The sequence below is a fragment of the Paracoccidioides lutzii genome, assembly GCF_000150705.2.
Source record: "Paracoccidioides lutzii Pb01 unplaced genomic scaffold supercont2.6, whole genome shotgun sequence".
Classification (NCBI taxonomy): domain Eukaryota; kingdom Fungi; phylum Ascomycota; class Eurotiomycetes; order Onygenales; family Ajellomycetaceae; genus Paracoccidioides; species Paracoccidioides lutzii.
The window spans coordinates 234,795-250,932 of NW_015440952.1; the positions used below are offsets into that span (position 1 = coordinate 234,795).

The window sequence follows — 16,138 nt, forward strand, 5'->3', positions numbered from 1 at the left end:
ATATCATACGTATTGAAATATGAAGGCTGAATAGCGATCTCCGTGGAAGACCTTGCTTGAATATCAGCAAGGTCAGCACTGCAACATCAGTAATGGCCAGCTGGGGCGAATATATAGAAGTAAAATGCCAGATAAAATGAACATGAGATGAAAAGAAATAGAAATGGATGTGGAATTAAAAACCATACTACATGATCTACCAAAAAGGGCATTAAATTACAGGTTTCAAATTTTGTCGTCCGGATGATGTATCAGAACCCCTGACCCCACTTCGCAGGTTCTATTGGCTATATGTCGTGAAGAATGATCAGTAGAAGCGCGTCTAATCCAACAAACAGCTTTAAAATTAGCCGCAGACCGTGCTGGCACGAGCTGATTAGATCCATCAACGGATACACGCTTCACTCCGCAAAGGAACATATCCAAATATATGTAAGGTGTTAAAACTAAAATTGCTTTTACTCACAGTTTTGTTATTTTATTATTATGTTATCAGATCTGGATATCCCTGTGACATGTATTTGCAAATCGGGAATTTGATCCCCAACCATCCGGCTGTGATTGTGAAAGTGCTTACTTAAGCTGTTTGTTATCGGACTACTTATCGTCGTTGCTGCAGCAACAGACACTGCTGTTTCTTCCGTCATTCGCTCATCTGCTACCTCGACGACGACGCTCGCCAATTCCTTTATTATTGTCTGTGGGCTTCATACTTGACTTCCAATTCTGTTGCATATCCTCTTTCTTGCTTCATCTTCTTTGCTGATATCCACGAGCAGATAAAGACTGAAAGTGGAGTTATTTCCTTGCGATCTCACAATCAGACGACATTGCTGGATTATTTACTTGATCATTTTGCTTACTGCCCGCCATTACCGTTTCGTATCTGGGGCGGTTTTCTCTGGGTCAAATATTAATATATTTCTGCTAGATCATTTCCTCATTGATTGGTATATAACAGATTTTGCATGGATCGTAGTGAGTAGAACCACATTCTGACGCGTTGTTGTTTATTATTTCCTCGTGATGCTAATACTTCTCTGGCCCTTATCCAGAAAAGGCACAGGGCATCTATTATGCAAAACTCTGGAATATTTGTCGACGAGAACTCGTACCTATCAAAAGCCTCTGGATTTAGGTCGATTTTCCCCTCGAAGCCGCACGAAAGAACCCGCTCAGCTGGTGGTGCCCTGATCGGCAATCCTGTAAACAGCAAACATATGTCCATGCCTCCACCCATGTTGCCTCCCGACCACATTCATTCCTTAAATACACAGCGACCTTTATCTGAAATATCCCACAACCGCGATGCGCCAAACAGCCCCTGTCCCAGCGACATGATTCCGAACCTACCCACGGAGACTGGCTTGCATAAGAAGACCAAGAGCTCCGTGTCATTACGGTCATTGGTGAAGGATATTACAACGCCTAGCAAGGCCTTTTCAATAGAAAATGGAACGCGGGAAAAGAAACTAAAGAAAACAAAATCGTCAACCAGTTTATCAGCAATTTTCAAAAGGTCCCAGCGTGGACTAAAGAATGATGATTCCGACAACAAGCAGAAAGATAAGGAGAATATCATCTCTCCACAATCACCTAGGAGGGAGGTTTCGCCAATCTGGACTCAATTCGCTAGCCGGCCACTGCAAGATCAAGGAAGCAGTCGTTACATCCTTCAAAGAGGACGAACGTTAGACGAAGAAATGACACTGTATACCCCTCGAGACTACTCACCTTCCAGCCAGAGGAACTTTCATGGATATCAGCTACCGGCTCTAATACAACGACCAGATGCAAAACCGAGGCCCAAGACAGAGTATTTTACGTCTAGCTCTTCCTCCATTAAGGAGATGATTGTCGCTGTACATCGTTCAAGGTCCTCCAAAGACCAGCAACGGCCAAAAGGTGGAAATGATTGCATGGGGAACCAGGTCCGCTGTGGATCCCCAACGGAATACGAGCTGGAGAAACAACGCGAATCAAGTGGAAAGAGTGGATCCCGGGTAATGGCTGCCATTACAGCTTTCAACGCGAAGGGAAAGTCGAGCGAACCACAGAACCCCTCAGATCAGCAGGAGATCGAAAGAGCATTTGAAAAACTTTTGGTAAAATACCCCGTCCATCATATGTCTTTGGGATACAGTTAACCTAAATTTGTGCATGCGCAGGATTCCCGTAACATTCCCCATAATATGCGCGATAAGATGCGCTCCATGGACACGAATATCAAAGCTGATTTCATACGGAAACACCATCTTGATATATGCTCGTCCACTTTATCATCCCCCAGCAAGGACAAAAATAGTTTAAATGCTCCTGACGATGGCGGAAAGGGCTCGAATGGAAAGGGATCTAGATCGCAACCTCGGACCCGTCCTTTCTCCGTATCAAAAGGGGAGCCGTCATCCCCCAGAAAGAATGCCATTGACAGTGCGGCTTCTCACAAGCGTCCAAAATCTGTCGATTTATCTTGGGCCGGATCGTCCAAGGGACTTACTGGCTCCAGCTCAATGACTGGAATGGCCCCTCAGGCTCAACTGGATTATACAGCTGACCCCACAGACTTTGTTCATTACCTACATGAAGTACAGAAGCCAGAAATAGTAGAAGTTGGTAAACTCCACAAACTTCGAATACTCTTGAGAAACGAGACTGTGACGTGGGTTGATGCCTTTATTTCCCACGGGGGAATGGACGAAATGATCGAGCTTTTGTACCGTATACTCAAGGTGGAGTGGCGGTGCGTATTGACTGCTCCCTAAACTACTACTCAAATAAACAAAATGCTTACTTAGCAATCTTATAGGGAGGAGCACGAAGATGCACTGCTCCACGAAACATTGCTTTGCCTTAAAGCACTTTGCACCACCTCCCTCGCTCTCCGCCATCTTTCTTCCGTTGAGGCGGTGTTATTTCCAACCCTTTTGCACATGCTCTTCGATGAAGAGAAGAAAGGGCCGAGCGAATTCACAACTCGGGGCATCGTCCTTAGTCTCCTTTTTACTCACCTTTCCTCGGCATCCCCAGGCAATTTGGTGCCCCGAGCCAAGACTATCCTGTCGTATATGCGTGATCCAACGCTACCAGAAGAATCCCAGCCGTTGAACTTTATTGCTAATATTTATCAACCTCGGCCATATCGAGTGTGGTGCAAGGAAGTAAGCAACGTGACTAAGGAGGTATTTTGGATATTCCTCCATCACCTCAACGTTGTGCCCGTCGCAGAGTCCAGCGAGAAAAATTCGGAACCATATTGTAAACGCTACTTTCCTCCTCCTCGGCCCCCTGTCCCCGCTGCGCCTTATGTTGGTGGCGTTGAATGGGATGCCACCAACTACATCGCAAGCCATCTTGACCTTATAAATGGTTTGCTTGCGGCCATGCCTACTGCCAACGAGCGCAATACAATACGAGCTGAACTCCGAGCCTCAGGTTTTGAGAAAGTGATGGGTGGCAGTCTGCGTACGTGCAAGGAGAAATTTTACTCCTCCGTTCACGATGCGCTACGCCTTTGGGTTGCAGCAGCAGCTGAAGATGGATGGGATTGTAAGTATGTTCGCGAGGGCCCGCCACGGGGAACGGATTCTAGATCAAGAAGTCCAATGAAAGCTGCACCTGGGAGTCCGAAGAAGCGCGCAGGCTTGGTGAGCGACGAGCCGCCTCGTTTAGATCTGGATGGGGGGATTGTATCTGAAATAAGCGAAAACAATGCGGGTTGGCTATGACCTTTAATACAAACAAACCCATCGTTCGTTCGTGGTGTTGACACGTTTGTTTTTCCTCTCCTTTACTTTCGTTTTCCCATTGTTATATGGTGTTTGTTTTGGGGTGCAAGGTAAACTTTGTTTCCTTTTTCCTTTTTTTTTTTTTGCTAACTCTTCTTGATTGCTGGTTGAACCTGTTTATTTCTTTTTTGCATGTGGACATGTTTAATGAATGAACAGACCGCATAACCTACATATTCATGCTACCTAATATCAAAGGTTGCAACGCATAATGAATGGCTTCGAAATAATGACTGAATGGAAATTCTTCTTTTAACCTACTGTCTTGTCTTTCGGGCTTGGTCACGCGTCAGGCAGCTACCCTGGGAATTTTTCTTGTGCCAATCCTTTAATCATATTCGACCAAGCAGGCCATGAGGCGCGGTCACACAATCCTTATACATTACTTACTTATCCTCGCGTTCTCACGGCTGCAAATAACATTATCTTCAGAATGGAGCCGTCATACAACGCCTCATGGGAAATCCAGATTAAATACACACAAAACTCCATAATCCCAATAGCTATTATGCCACGGAATCTTTGACTTTGGCCCTGGGTGTCGGTATGTACTACAAAATATGCATACATAACACCATACATGAACGCATATGGTCAACAACAGCACATAAAGACTGGATATGTTAGCTCATGGTATCTAGCGGATACGATGCTACAGAACTGCCGATAGACAACGGGGTAAGTTGGGGATTTCAAGCTAATTTGGACCTCCGCTTGGCGTTGGGATTGGCATAGACTGGCAGCGCCACTCTCTGGAACTTATTGGGTTAGGAGGAATCAATCCTAAAGGCTGTACGGAGTATGTGGGGCCCCCAACTTGAAGGATATGAGACGTTGGGAGATCCGCATTGCCAAGACTCCGGGGAGAAACTTGTTTATCATCTTCTTCAAACGAGACGCCACTGCTTGGTTGACCTTCTGCGAACCCCAATGCCAAAAAATGCTCTATTGTTGGCGATTCTAATCGAAAATGTACTGACGCAGCGTTCTCCCCCTCACGAGATCCCAAACGGGCTCCCAAGCTTAGGATTGGATTCAGACTGCCTTGAAGAAGACCTAGTTCTTCTCATGTGCTCTTCCAAGGTTATTGAATTCTTTGTCCTGTCGTTTGATACAGAAGCAAGCGTGCAACATCCCAAGTCTCTGGACAGCTATCAGAGCCCGCGCATGTTTCTATGGTGGAGAAATGTCTATGCGCCTTTCTGTCCGGGAATCGTTGACGGTAAATGGCAGCAAAAACCACCTGACTGGATACTTGGGTGGGCTTATTGGCTCTGTGGTGTTTGAATCCGCCCTCGCTCTCGAGGTCCTCCAAGGCACAAGAGGTTGTGGCTAAGTTAACAGGATTAAATCAGCCATAGCTCCGGCCCATATTTCAGGCTAAGACCAGTTGCTCGGAGATGGGAGCTCCTTTCAAACTTATCCCCCCGCATTTTACTCGAGTTCGAATTCGATCTCGAACTTTGTGGATTTTCACCTTGGGACGTCCTGTCAACTTATCTCCCCGTTGGTGTATGAGCACTCCTTGTTCTGTAAATCATTTTGTATTCTATCCTATCAAGTCAGGAGGAGAACGCCATTGCGATTCTACAGCTTTGCCATTGGATTCTTCCCGAGCAAAAAGATTTTGAGTCCTTGAGCTATAGAGCCTACTATCTTAACTTGCCCCTCGGTGTCCCTACATCGCCACTGACCCCGTATGTTGAGCAGTGAATGAATGTGCGTCTGCAAAAGCGGGGATCATCATCCATCCTTGGTTTGGCTAACCGAAAGAATTACCTGCCTTCAATTCCTTCTACTTTTCGCATGACAGGATGATGGCGCTGAAGTTTGGGGAAGCCCAGCTCGGCAATACTTTAAAAGGACCACTATTGCACGTTCGGGAAAATGTCGATGTTGTTGACAAGAAATGGATACCAGGAAGTAACAGACCTCCACAGAATCGCATTCCAAACTTGATCCCAGTTTCTTTCGGCTCCCTCCTCCCCCTGTACTATTTCTTGAAGACTTATCTCCTATTTCGACAAAAAACAACAGGCCAATTGTTAATAAGACATGAGTCCATCTTCCGGTCCGGACTTCGAGAAGGGTGGTGAAGATAATACCTCACAAGAGGCCCATATCGAACATGGCGGTCTGGATGATGGCGAGGGCCTCAGCGTGAATGAGAGGGCCTTGATTCGCAAAATCGACTGGCGTCTACTCCCCATTCTAGGGGCCTTGTATGCAATTGCACTGATTGATCGTGTCAATGTAAGCAATCATATTACCGTGTTGCCTTTTATAAGTTCATGTTAACATATATGCCAGATATCCAATGCCCGCGTGGCAGGGATGAATGCGGAGCTGAAACTCCATATAGGCTCACGTTATAACATTGCTCTACTTGTTTTTTTCATCCCTTACTTTATTTTCGAGGTAGACCATGCCAAACACAGCTAATGCTGTCGAATGTGGATGATGTCACGCAAATGCAAACACCTAATACACTGCTTCTGCTAATACATTTTTGTTTTTGATCACCAGCTTCCTTCAAATATCGTCCTTCGAAAGGTTGGAAGCGCCAATTGGCTTTCCTTTATTGCCTTTGCGTGGGGAACAATTATGCTGGGACAGGTATGTGGATACTTTTGATGTTTCTTTCGTAACTTTTGTTAAACCTCTCTTCCAGGGATTCGTGCACAGCTGGCAAGCTCTTACAGCACTGCGTTTCATCTTGGGGTTCTTCGAATCTGGTGCGCCTAATGATCTCAACCACGATTTCAACGGAGCGATTGGTTAATAACGAATGCTATAGGGTTCTTTCCAGGTTGTGTGTATTTAATTTCTTGTTGGTATGTGAGGTATGAGGTGCAGACACGGTACGTATCCAATACCTATCTCAAAGGAAGGAAATACGAAAAAAAGAAAAAGAACATTGTGAATTCTTACTCTATACTGCACCAGCCTCGCTCAATTCTACCTATTTTCTGTTCTCGTTGGAGGCTTCTCGAGTATTCTCGCATTCGGCCTGATGCAGATGCAAGGATTGCGGGGATATCTAGGCTGGCGGTGGATTTTTGTGAGTTTCAGAAATCGCGAAATCCGGACTAAAGTGATATTGACTAACTTGAGATACAATATCCAAGATTATCGAGGGCCTTATCACCCAATTAGTAGGGATCGCTTCGTGGTTCCTAATCGTCGATTTCCCAGACAAAGCTCATGAGAAAAACCTCCTGACCGCACAAGAGGCTGAGTTTGTCAAACAACGCATTGAAAATGATCGGGCTGATGCTGTTCCTGACCCCCTAACTTGGGCAAAGCTTGGGAAGCATTTGGCGGACCTGAAGCTGTGGGCTTTGTAGGTGTTCAAGCGGAGCTTTATGTGTGTTTCATACGTTCTAACCAGCATTCAGTGCTCTTATGTTCATGTCAAGTACAATGCCTGCGTAAGTTTACCACTTTTAAGAGGACACCAGACCGGTATACTAACACCGTTATTCTAGATACGCCTTTGCCTATTTCTCACCGACCATCATCCAGGTAAGGCATATTGTGAAAGCGAGCTCTTCATCGCAGGTCAAACTAACTTTAAAATATTGCAGGGTATGGGATATAGTGGCGGCATTGCAAACCTCCTCTCCGCACCACCAGTCGTCTTCGCGGTGATTACCGCGTACACCTTCGCTTTAATAGGCGACAAATACCACATCCGCGTTCCCGTCATCGTCGCACAATGTGTCATCGGCATCGTCGGCCTCATGATCACCGCATACCACCCAAAACCCGGTCCTCGCTACGTCGGCATCTTCCTCGGCACTGCTGGGTGCCAGGGGAACATTCCAGCTATCCTAGCTTACCAATCCAATAACATCCGCATGCAATCTAAGAGATCCGTAGGGAGTGCACTGCAGATTGGATTTGGTGCCATCGGGGGCATTCTTGCGTCGACCACTTTCCGCGAAGTAGATGCCCCTAAGTATGTCCCTGGCTTGTGGATTACGACTGGGTTGCAATTCCTCATCCTGGGATTAGTGACTTGCACAACAGTTCACTTCTGGCGGAGAAACAAGCAGGTCGATGAAGGGACGGCGACGAAGCTGATCGAAGGTCTTGCAGGGTTTAAGTATACGCTTTAAGGAAAGGATGGATGATGTGGTATGTCTAATGACAGTTATTTCCTTAATGAAGGAGTCAACATAGTCAAGCATTACCATTTAGTGTAGCTAGTTAAATCTAATAAGAAACACTACAGTTTCTTCAGCTCACTGGAGTTTCTTGCTCCTCACTCAATATCACACGGACCCCTTTATCGAGCAACTGTTTCCAGTGACAATCAGTTGCAACCTCCCCTCCCTATCAATGCCTCGCCCCGCAATATTAGTTTACTACGCGCATTCCTTCCGCGACCAAAGCCACTACTCATTGTGATTAGTTCCTGCAACTGTGAACCAAGAATAATTAGGGTGGTCAAACTTTCTCGCAATTCCCACAGCGCTAACTCAGGAGCCCATGGCAAATAACCTTAACCCCGCATGAAAAATCCCGTTTGTCGTCGAGGCCCAGCTTAGCTGGCAGTGGGCCCAACGGGTCCACCCAAAAATTCCACACTTCCTGGATGAACCTATTCTCAGGGCTCTTAACCTGGTTCTTTCTTGTAATTTAAATCAAAGACATTGATGTGCCATCATATCCACCAATAAGAAGAATGCTTTTTCACAGGGAATACCACACAGCAGAATTTCCACCCTTTCTTTTGCACTGAGACATGAGCGCTTGATGTGATGTGGCCTGTCCACTCAGAACAAGTCCTCATTCGTGCCGTGTCCTGGTGCCGGAAATATTGGAGTGAGGCTAGATATCGATCTTACGAAGGATTTCTACCTCACATTGGTGAAGTCGTTTCGAAACCATCTATGGATGCCTATAGATACTGCCAAGGCAGGGCCATACAAAGAAACGAGCATCTAATACACCAGTGACTTTGGAATAAATGGCTCTTGCATATTTCCCCCAGTATAGCGTGGATAAAGGATCAGTGGTGATGAGTATTGAGATTGGTGGTACGTTTACCCTCGGAACTCAAGAGTGATTAATCTGGACATATATCGATCGCTGGAAGATCGCTGGAAGATCGCTGGAGGACACAGCTGGGAAATCTTGAGAAGATCTAGGTGAGATACTTCCCTCTGTGCTTCCAGTACTGGGACCTCATGATGGAGGGAGAAATGCTGATGGTGATCATTCAAACAACCAGCCACTAACGTGGAATATTTATAAATTTTTTTTGTTTTGTCTTTGCCATTGGTAATGCCCGACTCCAACCCGTTTCCTCCAGTTGATTTCAGAGATCCTGTTGTGGGGGTTCCTCGACATCCAATTGAGGAAATGCCAGATCATAGGTTCCGACCCTCCCAATTTCCATCCCGGGATCTTCCTCATCTTTTCTTTTATTTTTTTTTTTAAAAAAAAAATAATAAATAAAAATAAAAGTAAAACATAAGAAGAAAGAAAAGAGTTTGGCCTTCGTATTGAAATGTTGGTAAGGGTTTCTTTCATGGACGGGTGCACGCGACGATGATCTCGACTCCGCACTAGAAAAGTTATATGAATCCATATTCAGCTTCGGAGAGTCGCTGTATACGCAATAAGGAGCACACAGCCAGGTCAGATATACTCATCTCCAGGGCATGGTGTCCTCGGGGAGGAGAATTCATGGGTATAAAATACCAGTCCCATCTCTCTCACCCCCAAACTACTTTTTTCTTCTTCGTTACTAGCCCTTCCACGGCTAAAATCAAACATAGCACCCATTTGTAAAAATCTCCGGAAACAATTCCATATAAGAGATCATTTGCCCTTAAACAAGTAAAACACCTAATCTCCAGCAAATAAGAGATAGGGGCAGAACAAGCGAAAAAAAAAAAAAAAAAAAAAAAAAAAAAAAAGAGGCATGGCACTATTGCCATCAGTAGTTCAGCATACCCGTGAAACGGTGCTGCAACATTTAACCTCATCGGTGAGACCAAAGAAATTTCCCAGCTTGAGGTTAGACTGCGCACAGCCTACCTGGCCCGCAAGTCAGGGGCCAGTGACGAAATCATCGTAGCTATCTTATTTCAAGATATCTTGTGCCACTCTCTCATGACAGTAGTACGAAAGATATACGGCACTAGGTAGAGAGTGTATCTGCATCAGTTGGGGTTCAGAGAAATGATTTGCACTTTGTCATCCGGATATGTAAATCCTTTCAAGCTTGATATACAATACCAAAAAACATATATAAATTGGATGAAATTTTCAAAGGCGATAAGGAAACTGAAGTAACAGAGGAAGCTAAAGGCCATTTTCTGAAGCAAAAATTATCTATCCGTACCTGGGTTGAAATGGAAAAAAAGCCTGGCAGCTGCACACAAAACATCGTTGCAGGATTACGATGACATAGCCACCAAATACCTTATCGGGAGGTTGAAAAGGAATTCAGCTTCCCCTGTTTATCTGCAGTGAGATATAATTTATTGAACAGTGGAATTCAGTCACTTTCTTCATCCAAGTTCACGATCAACCTTCACTCTCCACTCAAGACAATACGTTCTCCCCCAGCACCCCACTGTCATTGTGTGCGTCGATGGTTTGGACCCATCCTACCTACCGGAGTGAACTCCAACACAACTCCCAACACTAAAATCATTCATTGAAAGCGGCTTCCACGCCCCCGCAAAATTCGCCATGCCTTTCTTCGCAAACCCAAACGTCTCCATCATCACCGGAGCCCCGCCCTCCGTGCACCAAGTCGCAGGAAATCTCTTCCTCGGCCGCGAGACGGGTGAGGAAATATGATCGAAGACAGTAACCTGCTCAGGGGCTCAACGATTCTGGCGCAGATTGCTAAACGGGGTGTGCGGGTTGCAGCGGTAACTGCGAAGCATAAACTGAGAGAAGGATCCTCGTGCATGATCTTGTGGGTAACCAAAGTCAAAGCTAAAGCAAAGGTGTAAAGAATTAAGCAATTTGCTTTTCTGCGCAAGATGCGAGCAATTGTAGCATGGATGAGAACGGCATATCAGATGTAGAGGCGTGGATAGGGCGCTCCGCACCGCCTCAATATTCTGCCGAACTTTCCCTATTTGTGTTCGACGCGGGCACCAAGCTATTGCAGAAGCGTGCGGGTCTCTTCTATCTGACTCTGTCAGACTATATCCAAGACAAGCACGCACCGGGCACAAAAGAGGCAGCTATGTGAGCGACTGGGTAGGTTGGTTGAGCTAGGCGCTCTGGTTGTTGTAACCGGTGACCATGGGTTGAGTTACAAAAGCAAGAGCAACACTGAAGAAGACGGAGAACAAATGTTTTGTTCCTGGAGGACGAGTTAAAGGCCAGGTTTGGACTGGGGTGTGCAAGAGTTAAATATCCTATCACTGACCCCTTTATTCGGCATCAAGATGCACTGGGTTCTTTTGTTAGCGTTTACGTAGAAAGCTCTGCAGAGAGGCAATTACCAGCCATGCTGGAGTTGTGTCGTTCCAGTTCGAGCCAGGGTGAGCTTGCAGTGAGCGGGGAGGCGGCGGCGAAAATGTTCGATCTTCCCCTGGATCGAGAGGGGCATATTGTGGTTATTTAAACGAAGAATGCGGTGATTGGGGAGCGGAGGAGTGAGCATGACCTATCAAATTTGGGAGATAATCGTTTGCTGTCTCACGGAGGGCCTAGTGAGCAGGCGTACCCCTTTTGATGTCAGTTGGCGTGAAGACTCCCGAGCTGCGTCAATGAGAATGTGGAAGAACTATGACATTTTTGATCTGACGCTTAACTGGTAAAATCCAAGGTTTGGGGAAATGACGGTGCCCGATGTGAGCCAAGCTTATCCGTATATAATGGACGATTGTATCCGCATTGCAGAAAATATATCATTTTTCCAGTATTTATAAATACATACATAAAGGAACCTTCCAACATTAACTCCCAAAACACCCACCCAGCAGCACCCTTAAGAATTGCTCTTGGCGGAGGATGAAATTGGCGTGGTTGGCTCCCCCTGAGATGAAGGTGAGGACGGAGTTGATAACAAACCATTTAATGACTTATGGACATAATCTCGTATCTGTAGCAAGATTACAAAAGAGTTTTATCAGTTTTCGGTGAACACTATTTGTGAGAGAACAATATTCCAATTGCTAAAGATAAAACAACAGATAGACACCCCACTTACAGGTAGAAACGGATTTTCCTTCTCTTCCAAATCCAGATACATTACGCAATATATCAAAACATCTAGTGCCCGGAGGGGGGAGGGGAAAGAAAAGGACAAGTCAGCATATACCCTAAATGTATCATTTTGGATAATAAAAAAGCGTAGGAGATTTACATACAACCAATAAGCATCCATTGTACAATCTTCGTCCATTTAGACCATGTTGGCCGTGCCCACTTTAGCTTGGCCCGCCGCCGATACTTCCGCTCTAATCTAAACTGCTGTTTTGGTGACCACTTTGACATATCTGGTGGCCATGTCCGCTTTGCGCGAAATGGGTATATGGACAAGGTTTCCGGCTTTTGACTGCTTGGGGTAGAGGCACCTGTTGTGGAGGATGAAGACTCGATGGAGGATGAGGATGAGGATGAGGAGAAATTTGAAATTGAGGTGTTAAATGCACATTTCTGTATGGACTGGAAGGGTGAGGGGGAGGCAGCGGATTTGAGCAGATGTGGGACGGGGGATGGTCGAGCGGAGGTCGGTATTCGGGTGGAAAATGAACGGCATAGGTATGAAGCTGAGGGGGAACATCTCTGAGGGGTAAACGAGTTAATTCAAGCCCTTACATAGCAACATGGCCAGCAGAAAAAAGAATAGAAACATACTATAGAGCTATTGAAGGCAATCGGTCTTCTGGTATTGAGACTTCGCTGACATGCGGCTATTGCTATCTCAAAGCTTGACGCTGCTCGGACAGCCAGTCTCGAAGTCCCTGCCATTGACATGGCAAAACTACGACGAGTTATGCCACCGGGCTTAAAAATATCTTGTAGGCCGAGTGTAGGGAGCAAAGGTTTTTATCGGTTCACGAAATGGTTGGACGGGCAAAGGTTGCAGGTTTGAACATAAGACGACTGGCTGGTTCTTGGCAACCCCTTTCAAGCCCTAAACATTGAAGTTACTGTACTTTGATGTCAGATATATCCACATGTATCTACGTACAGAAACGCCATAAACCTTTCTCAAGGATGGTTACATTCAATTAAATTGATTGCAAATATGTATATAATATCAGCGAATATCCTGCATTACTACTAATCCTTCCGCCACGAGCGCATATCAGGGAAGGAGTCGGCATCATCATCACCATCTTTTCCTTCTGCCCCCAAAATACATTCATATTTATACTCTGAAATATTGCCTATATGGGAGCAGAAACGTATCCAACCGATCCTACCATACGGACCTACCACAGGCACGGGAAATGCGGCGTAAGTCGGTCCCTAAATTTCAATAGTCGAACGGCATTGCCCCGTCTTGTTGTCCATACCCAATTGTCACCTACCACCCTTCCCGTCGGCCTCTGGGTATACCGAAATACGCAATATGTCACTGTATGGCATAGTAGACTGGAATCACACACGATGCAAGCTCAACGAGGTCATCTGAAGATATCCTTTCAATCGACGAGATCCGTGGAGTATCTAAGAAACATGACGGGTTCACATACAGTTATGATCCAGCAGAGAGGGTATGTGTGTAAGGCAGCATAGCCACCGTATTTGACACTTTTCCAATCTCCATTCTTGCGCTTCGAGGGCGTGCCAAGTGTAAAAAATCAACGGTCAGATAAAAGATGCCAAAGAAATATAAGGTGGCATTTTTCGAGAGATAAACAAGAGCAATCTATGTCAAAACAATCCACAATACGTGGTTTGACTACCAGAAGACCCGCCAATTCAATTGCGACTTCAATATGGCCTTAAAGGTGGTCGACAAGCACCATCTCAGGTAAATAATCAAAAACTGGGAAATAAAAGTGCGTATATAATAATATCTCTTTGAAGAAGCAGCATTGAGACTCAAACAGCTCTCTCTCTATGCAAGTCTTGAAAATGCTTGAGTGGGAAGTTCGAAATATCTAAGGTATGTCATATGAAGAAACCAGGGCCAACTTTTTGTCTCTTGTTTAGGATAATATAGGGGCACCATGAATTAGTTTGCTTGTTGATTTGTTCGCCGCCGGCCTTTGACTTGTTACGCTCCGCCTCTTGCACATGATCTAACTAGCCCTACTACACGTGATCTAGATAGCCTGTATATAGCGTAGCTAGCCTCCCCTCCCGGATGAGAGGATCGCCGAACGAAGATACTATGTACGCGATATTCGTCATCAGATTTTATATAACTATTCGGTACCTAGATGAAGACCGGCAATGGCATCGGGAATCTAGTGTGCAAGCCAGAACTTCAAGGATGGTAATGTCGAAGGGAATTGGCGGCAAGGGGAAATATCAAGGGCCAATGTCCTGGCCTGTCCTGCTCCCTCTTCGCAGCTGCTGGCTCTGTCAGGCATTTGGGGTAACTAACCAACCGGGTTTAATTGAAATCCTGCACAATGTTCACGTGTGAAAACTCTGATCTCAGTCAGTCACGTGCACATGGCTTCATGGAACAACCATTATCCCAGAAGCCTCGGCATTTTGTGAAGGCGATACTACGGAGTACGGATTAAATTTTCTTCGAATGGTTCAGCGTCGATTCGATATTTATATAGAATTAACGAATCCGCTCAAAGGTTGTTTGCCCTCTCTTCTTATTGTTGTAAATCCCTTTCATCCCCCATTATACCCTTTTGCTCCTTGGATTTCTCTGTGCAATACCTCTCTAATCCCCCTACATCCACACACTCACCATGTCTCAAGGTACCCCTCCATCTGCTTCTCCGTCCAAAGGCGCCCTTCGTCACTTTTACCACTGTTTCAATGCTGACATGTGATAATCCCTCACAGCATCGCAACGTCTCTCCCAGGTCACTTCTCACCTCTCTAGCAAGGGTGGAGTCGCTGCCATCACCACCAAAAACCCCGATGATATTGTAGTGACCTGTGCCCTGCGATCTGCCCTCACCAAAGGTGGCAAGGGCGGCTTCAAGGACACCGCCGCATCTGATCTGCTGGTTGGCGTATTCAAGTCTCTGATCGACAAATCCAAGATCGACCCCGCGCTGGTCGAGGATATTGCTGTTGGATCAGTCTTGCCTCCCGGAGGAGGTGCTACTGAGTTCCGTGCCGCCGCTCTGGTCGCTGGGTTTCCCGTGACTACCTCTGTCAAGTCTCTCAACAGACAATGCTCCAGCAGTCTCCAGGCAATTGTTGATATTGCCAACGCCATTAAGGCCGGAATGATTGAGGTTGGCATCGGTGCTGGCGTTGAGAGCATGTCGCTACAATATAGGTAACTCTTCCAATTAAATATTATGCCCTACCATTTGAAATACGAAAGTAAGATCCCACTAACCCGCCCCCAGCCCTGCCGCCGTGTCTGATTTCTCCGAACTGCTGGAAAACAACCAAGAAGCCGCCAACTGCAAGGTGCCCATGGGCGTCCTCTCTGAGAAAATGGCCAAGGACCGCAAAATCACTCGTGCTGAGCAGGACGCCTTTGCCGCATCCTCCTACCAAAAAGCCATCAAGGCGCAAGAGGCCGGCCTTTTCAATGAAGAGATCGTCCCATTGACCGTCAAATTCGTCGATCCCAAAACCGACAAAGAATCCACAATCACTGTCTCCCGCGATGACGGCGTTCGTCCCGGTATCACAGCCGAATCGCTCTCCAAGATCCGCCCCGCCTTTGCCAAGGACGGCAGCATCCATGCCGGCAATTCGTCGCAGATTTCAGATGGCGCTGCCGCCGTGCTGCTCATGAAGCGTTCCACTGCTGAGCGCCTGGGTCAGAAGATCATTGGCAAATACGTCACTGCCAGCGTGGTTGGTGTCGAGCCACTTCTCATGGGTATTGGGCCGTGGAAGGCTATCCCCGTCGCCCTTGAGAAGGCCGGCTTGTCTAAGAGAGATGTGGATATTTATGAGATTAACGAGGCTTTTGCGTCACAGTGTGTGTGGTGTGTTAAGGAGCTAGGACTTCCGTTGGAGAAAGTTAACCCTAAGGGTGGTGCTATTGCCTTTGGACACCCGCTTGGCTGCACGGGTGCTAGACAGGTTTGCACTCTCCTGACCGAGTTGAAGAGGACCGGGAAAAAGACTGGTGTTACTAGTATGTGTGTTGGTACCGGGATGGGTATGGCTGCCGTCTGGGTGGCGGAGTGAGTCACTGATGCGCCGAGGCAGCAGAGGTTGCGGTGATTACGGTCTATTTTCCTTTTCAAGAGACGATT

At 46.3% G+C, this 16,138-nt stretch overlaps 6 protein-coding genes across 6 annotated transcripts; 5 read left to right on the forward strand and 1 right to left on the reverse strand.

Moving 5' to 3' along the window:
* Window positions 1-1,076: 1,076 nt before the first annotated feature.
* On the forward strand, window positions 1,077-3,725 carry PAAG_11529 (hypothetical protein; the record flags this gene model as incomplete). The annotated part of the gene is made up of 3 exons (XM_015847166.1): window positions 1,077-2,105; window positions 2,169-2,740; window positions 2,807-3,725. 3 exons carry the CDS (start codon window positions 1,077-1,079, stop codon window positions 3,723-3,725), a joined length of 2,520 nt encoding a protein of 839 aa, XP_015703190.1.
* An 861-nt stretch (window positions 3,726-4,586) lies between these two features.
* PAAG_02660 (hypothetical protein) lies at window positions 4,587-5,121 on the forward strand (the record flags this gene model as incomplete). The annotated part of the gene is made up of 2 exons (XM_015844707.1): window positions 4,587-4,868; window positions 4,903-5,121. The coding sequence occupies 2 exons, from the start codon at window positions 4,587-4,589 to the stop codon at window positions 5,119-5,121; spliced, it is 501 nt and encodes a 166-aa protein (XP_015701785.1).
* Window positions 5,122-5,840: 719 nt separating this feature from the next.
* On the forward strand, window positions 5,841-7,906 carry PAAG_02661 (hypothetical protein; the record flags this gene model as incomplete). Its single annotated transcript, XM_015844708.1, has 10 exons — window positions 5,841-6,038; window positions 6,096-6,203; window positions 6,312-6,401; window positions 6,457-6,520; window positions 6,583-6,646; window positions 6,732-6,846; window positions 6,914-7,128; window positions 7,184-7,216; window positions 7,274-7,310; window positions 7,373-7,906. 10 exons carry the CDS (start codon window positions 5,841-5,843, stop codon window positions 7,904-7,906), a joined length of 1,458 nt encoding a protein of 485 aa, XP_015701786.1.
* Window positions 7,907-10,496: 2,590 nt separating this feature from the next.
* PAAG_02662 (phosphonoacetate hydrolase) lies at window positions 10,497-11,010 on the forward strand (the record flags this gene model as incomplete). The annotated part of the gene is made up of 2 exons (XM_002795140.2): window positions 10,497-10,593; window positions 10,796-11,010. The coding sequence occupies 2 exons, from the start codon at window positions 10,497-10,499 to the stop codon at window positions 11,008-11,010; spliced, it is 312 nt and encodes a 103-aa protein (XP_002795186.2).
* Window positions 11,011-11,754: 744 nt separating this feature from the next.
* Window positions 11,755-12,746, reverse strand: PAAG_02663 (hypothetical protein; the record flags this gene model as incomplete). The annotated part of the gene is made up of 4 exons (XM_015844709.1): window positions 11,755-11,868; window positions 11,977-12,038; window positions 12,137-12,554; window positions 12,627-12,746. 4 exons carry the CDS (start codon window positions 12,744-12,746, stop codon window positions 11,755-11,757), a joined length of 714 nt encoding a protein of 237 aa, XP_015701787.1.
* Window positions 12,747-14,656: 1,910 nt separating this feature from the next.
* Window positions 14,657-16,070, forward strand: PAAG_02664 (3-ketoacyl-CoA thiolase; the record flags this gene model as incomplete). The annotated part of the gene is made up of 3 exons (XM_002795142.2): window positions 14,657-14,666; window positions 14,754-15,198; window positions 15,272-16,070. The coding sequence occupies 3 exons, from the start codon at window positions 14,657-14,659 to the stop codon at window positions 16,068-16,070; spliced, it is 1,254 nt and encodes a 417-aa protein (XP_002795188.1).
* Between the last annotated feature and the right edge of the window lie 68 nt (window positions 16,071-16,138).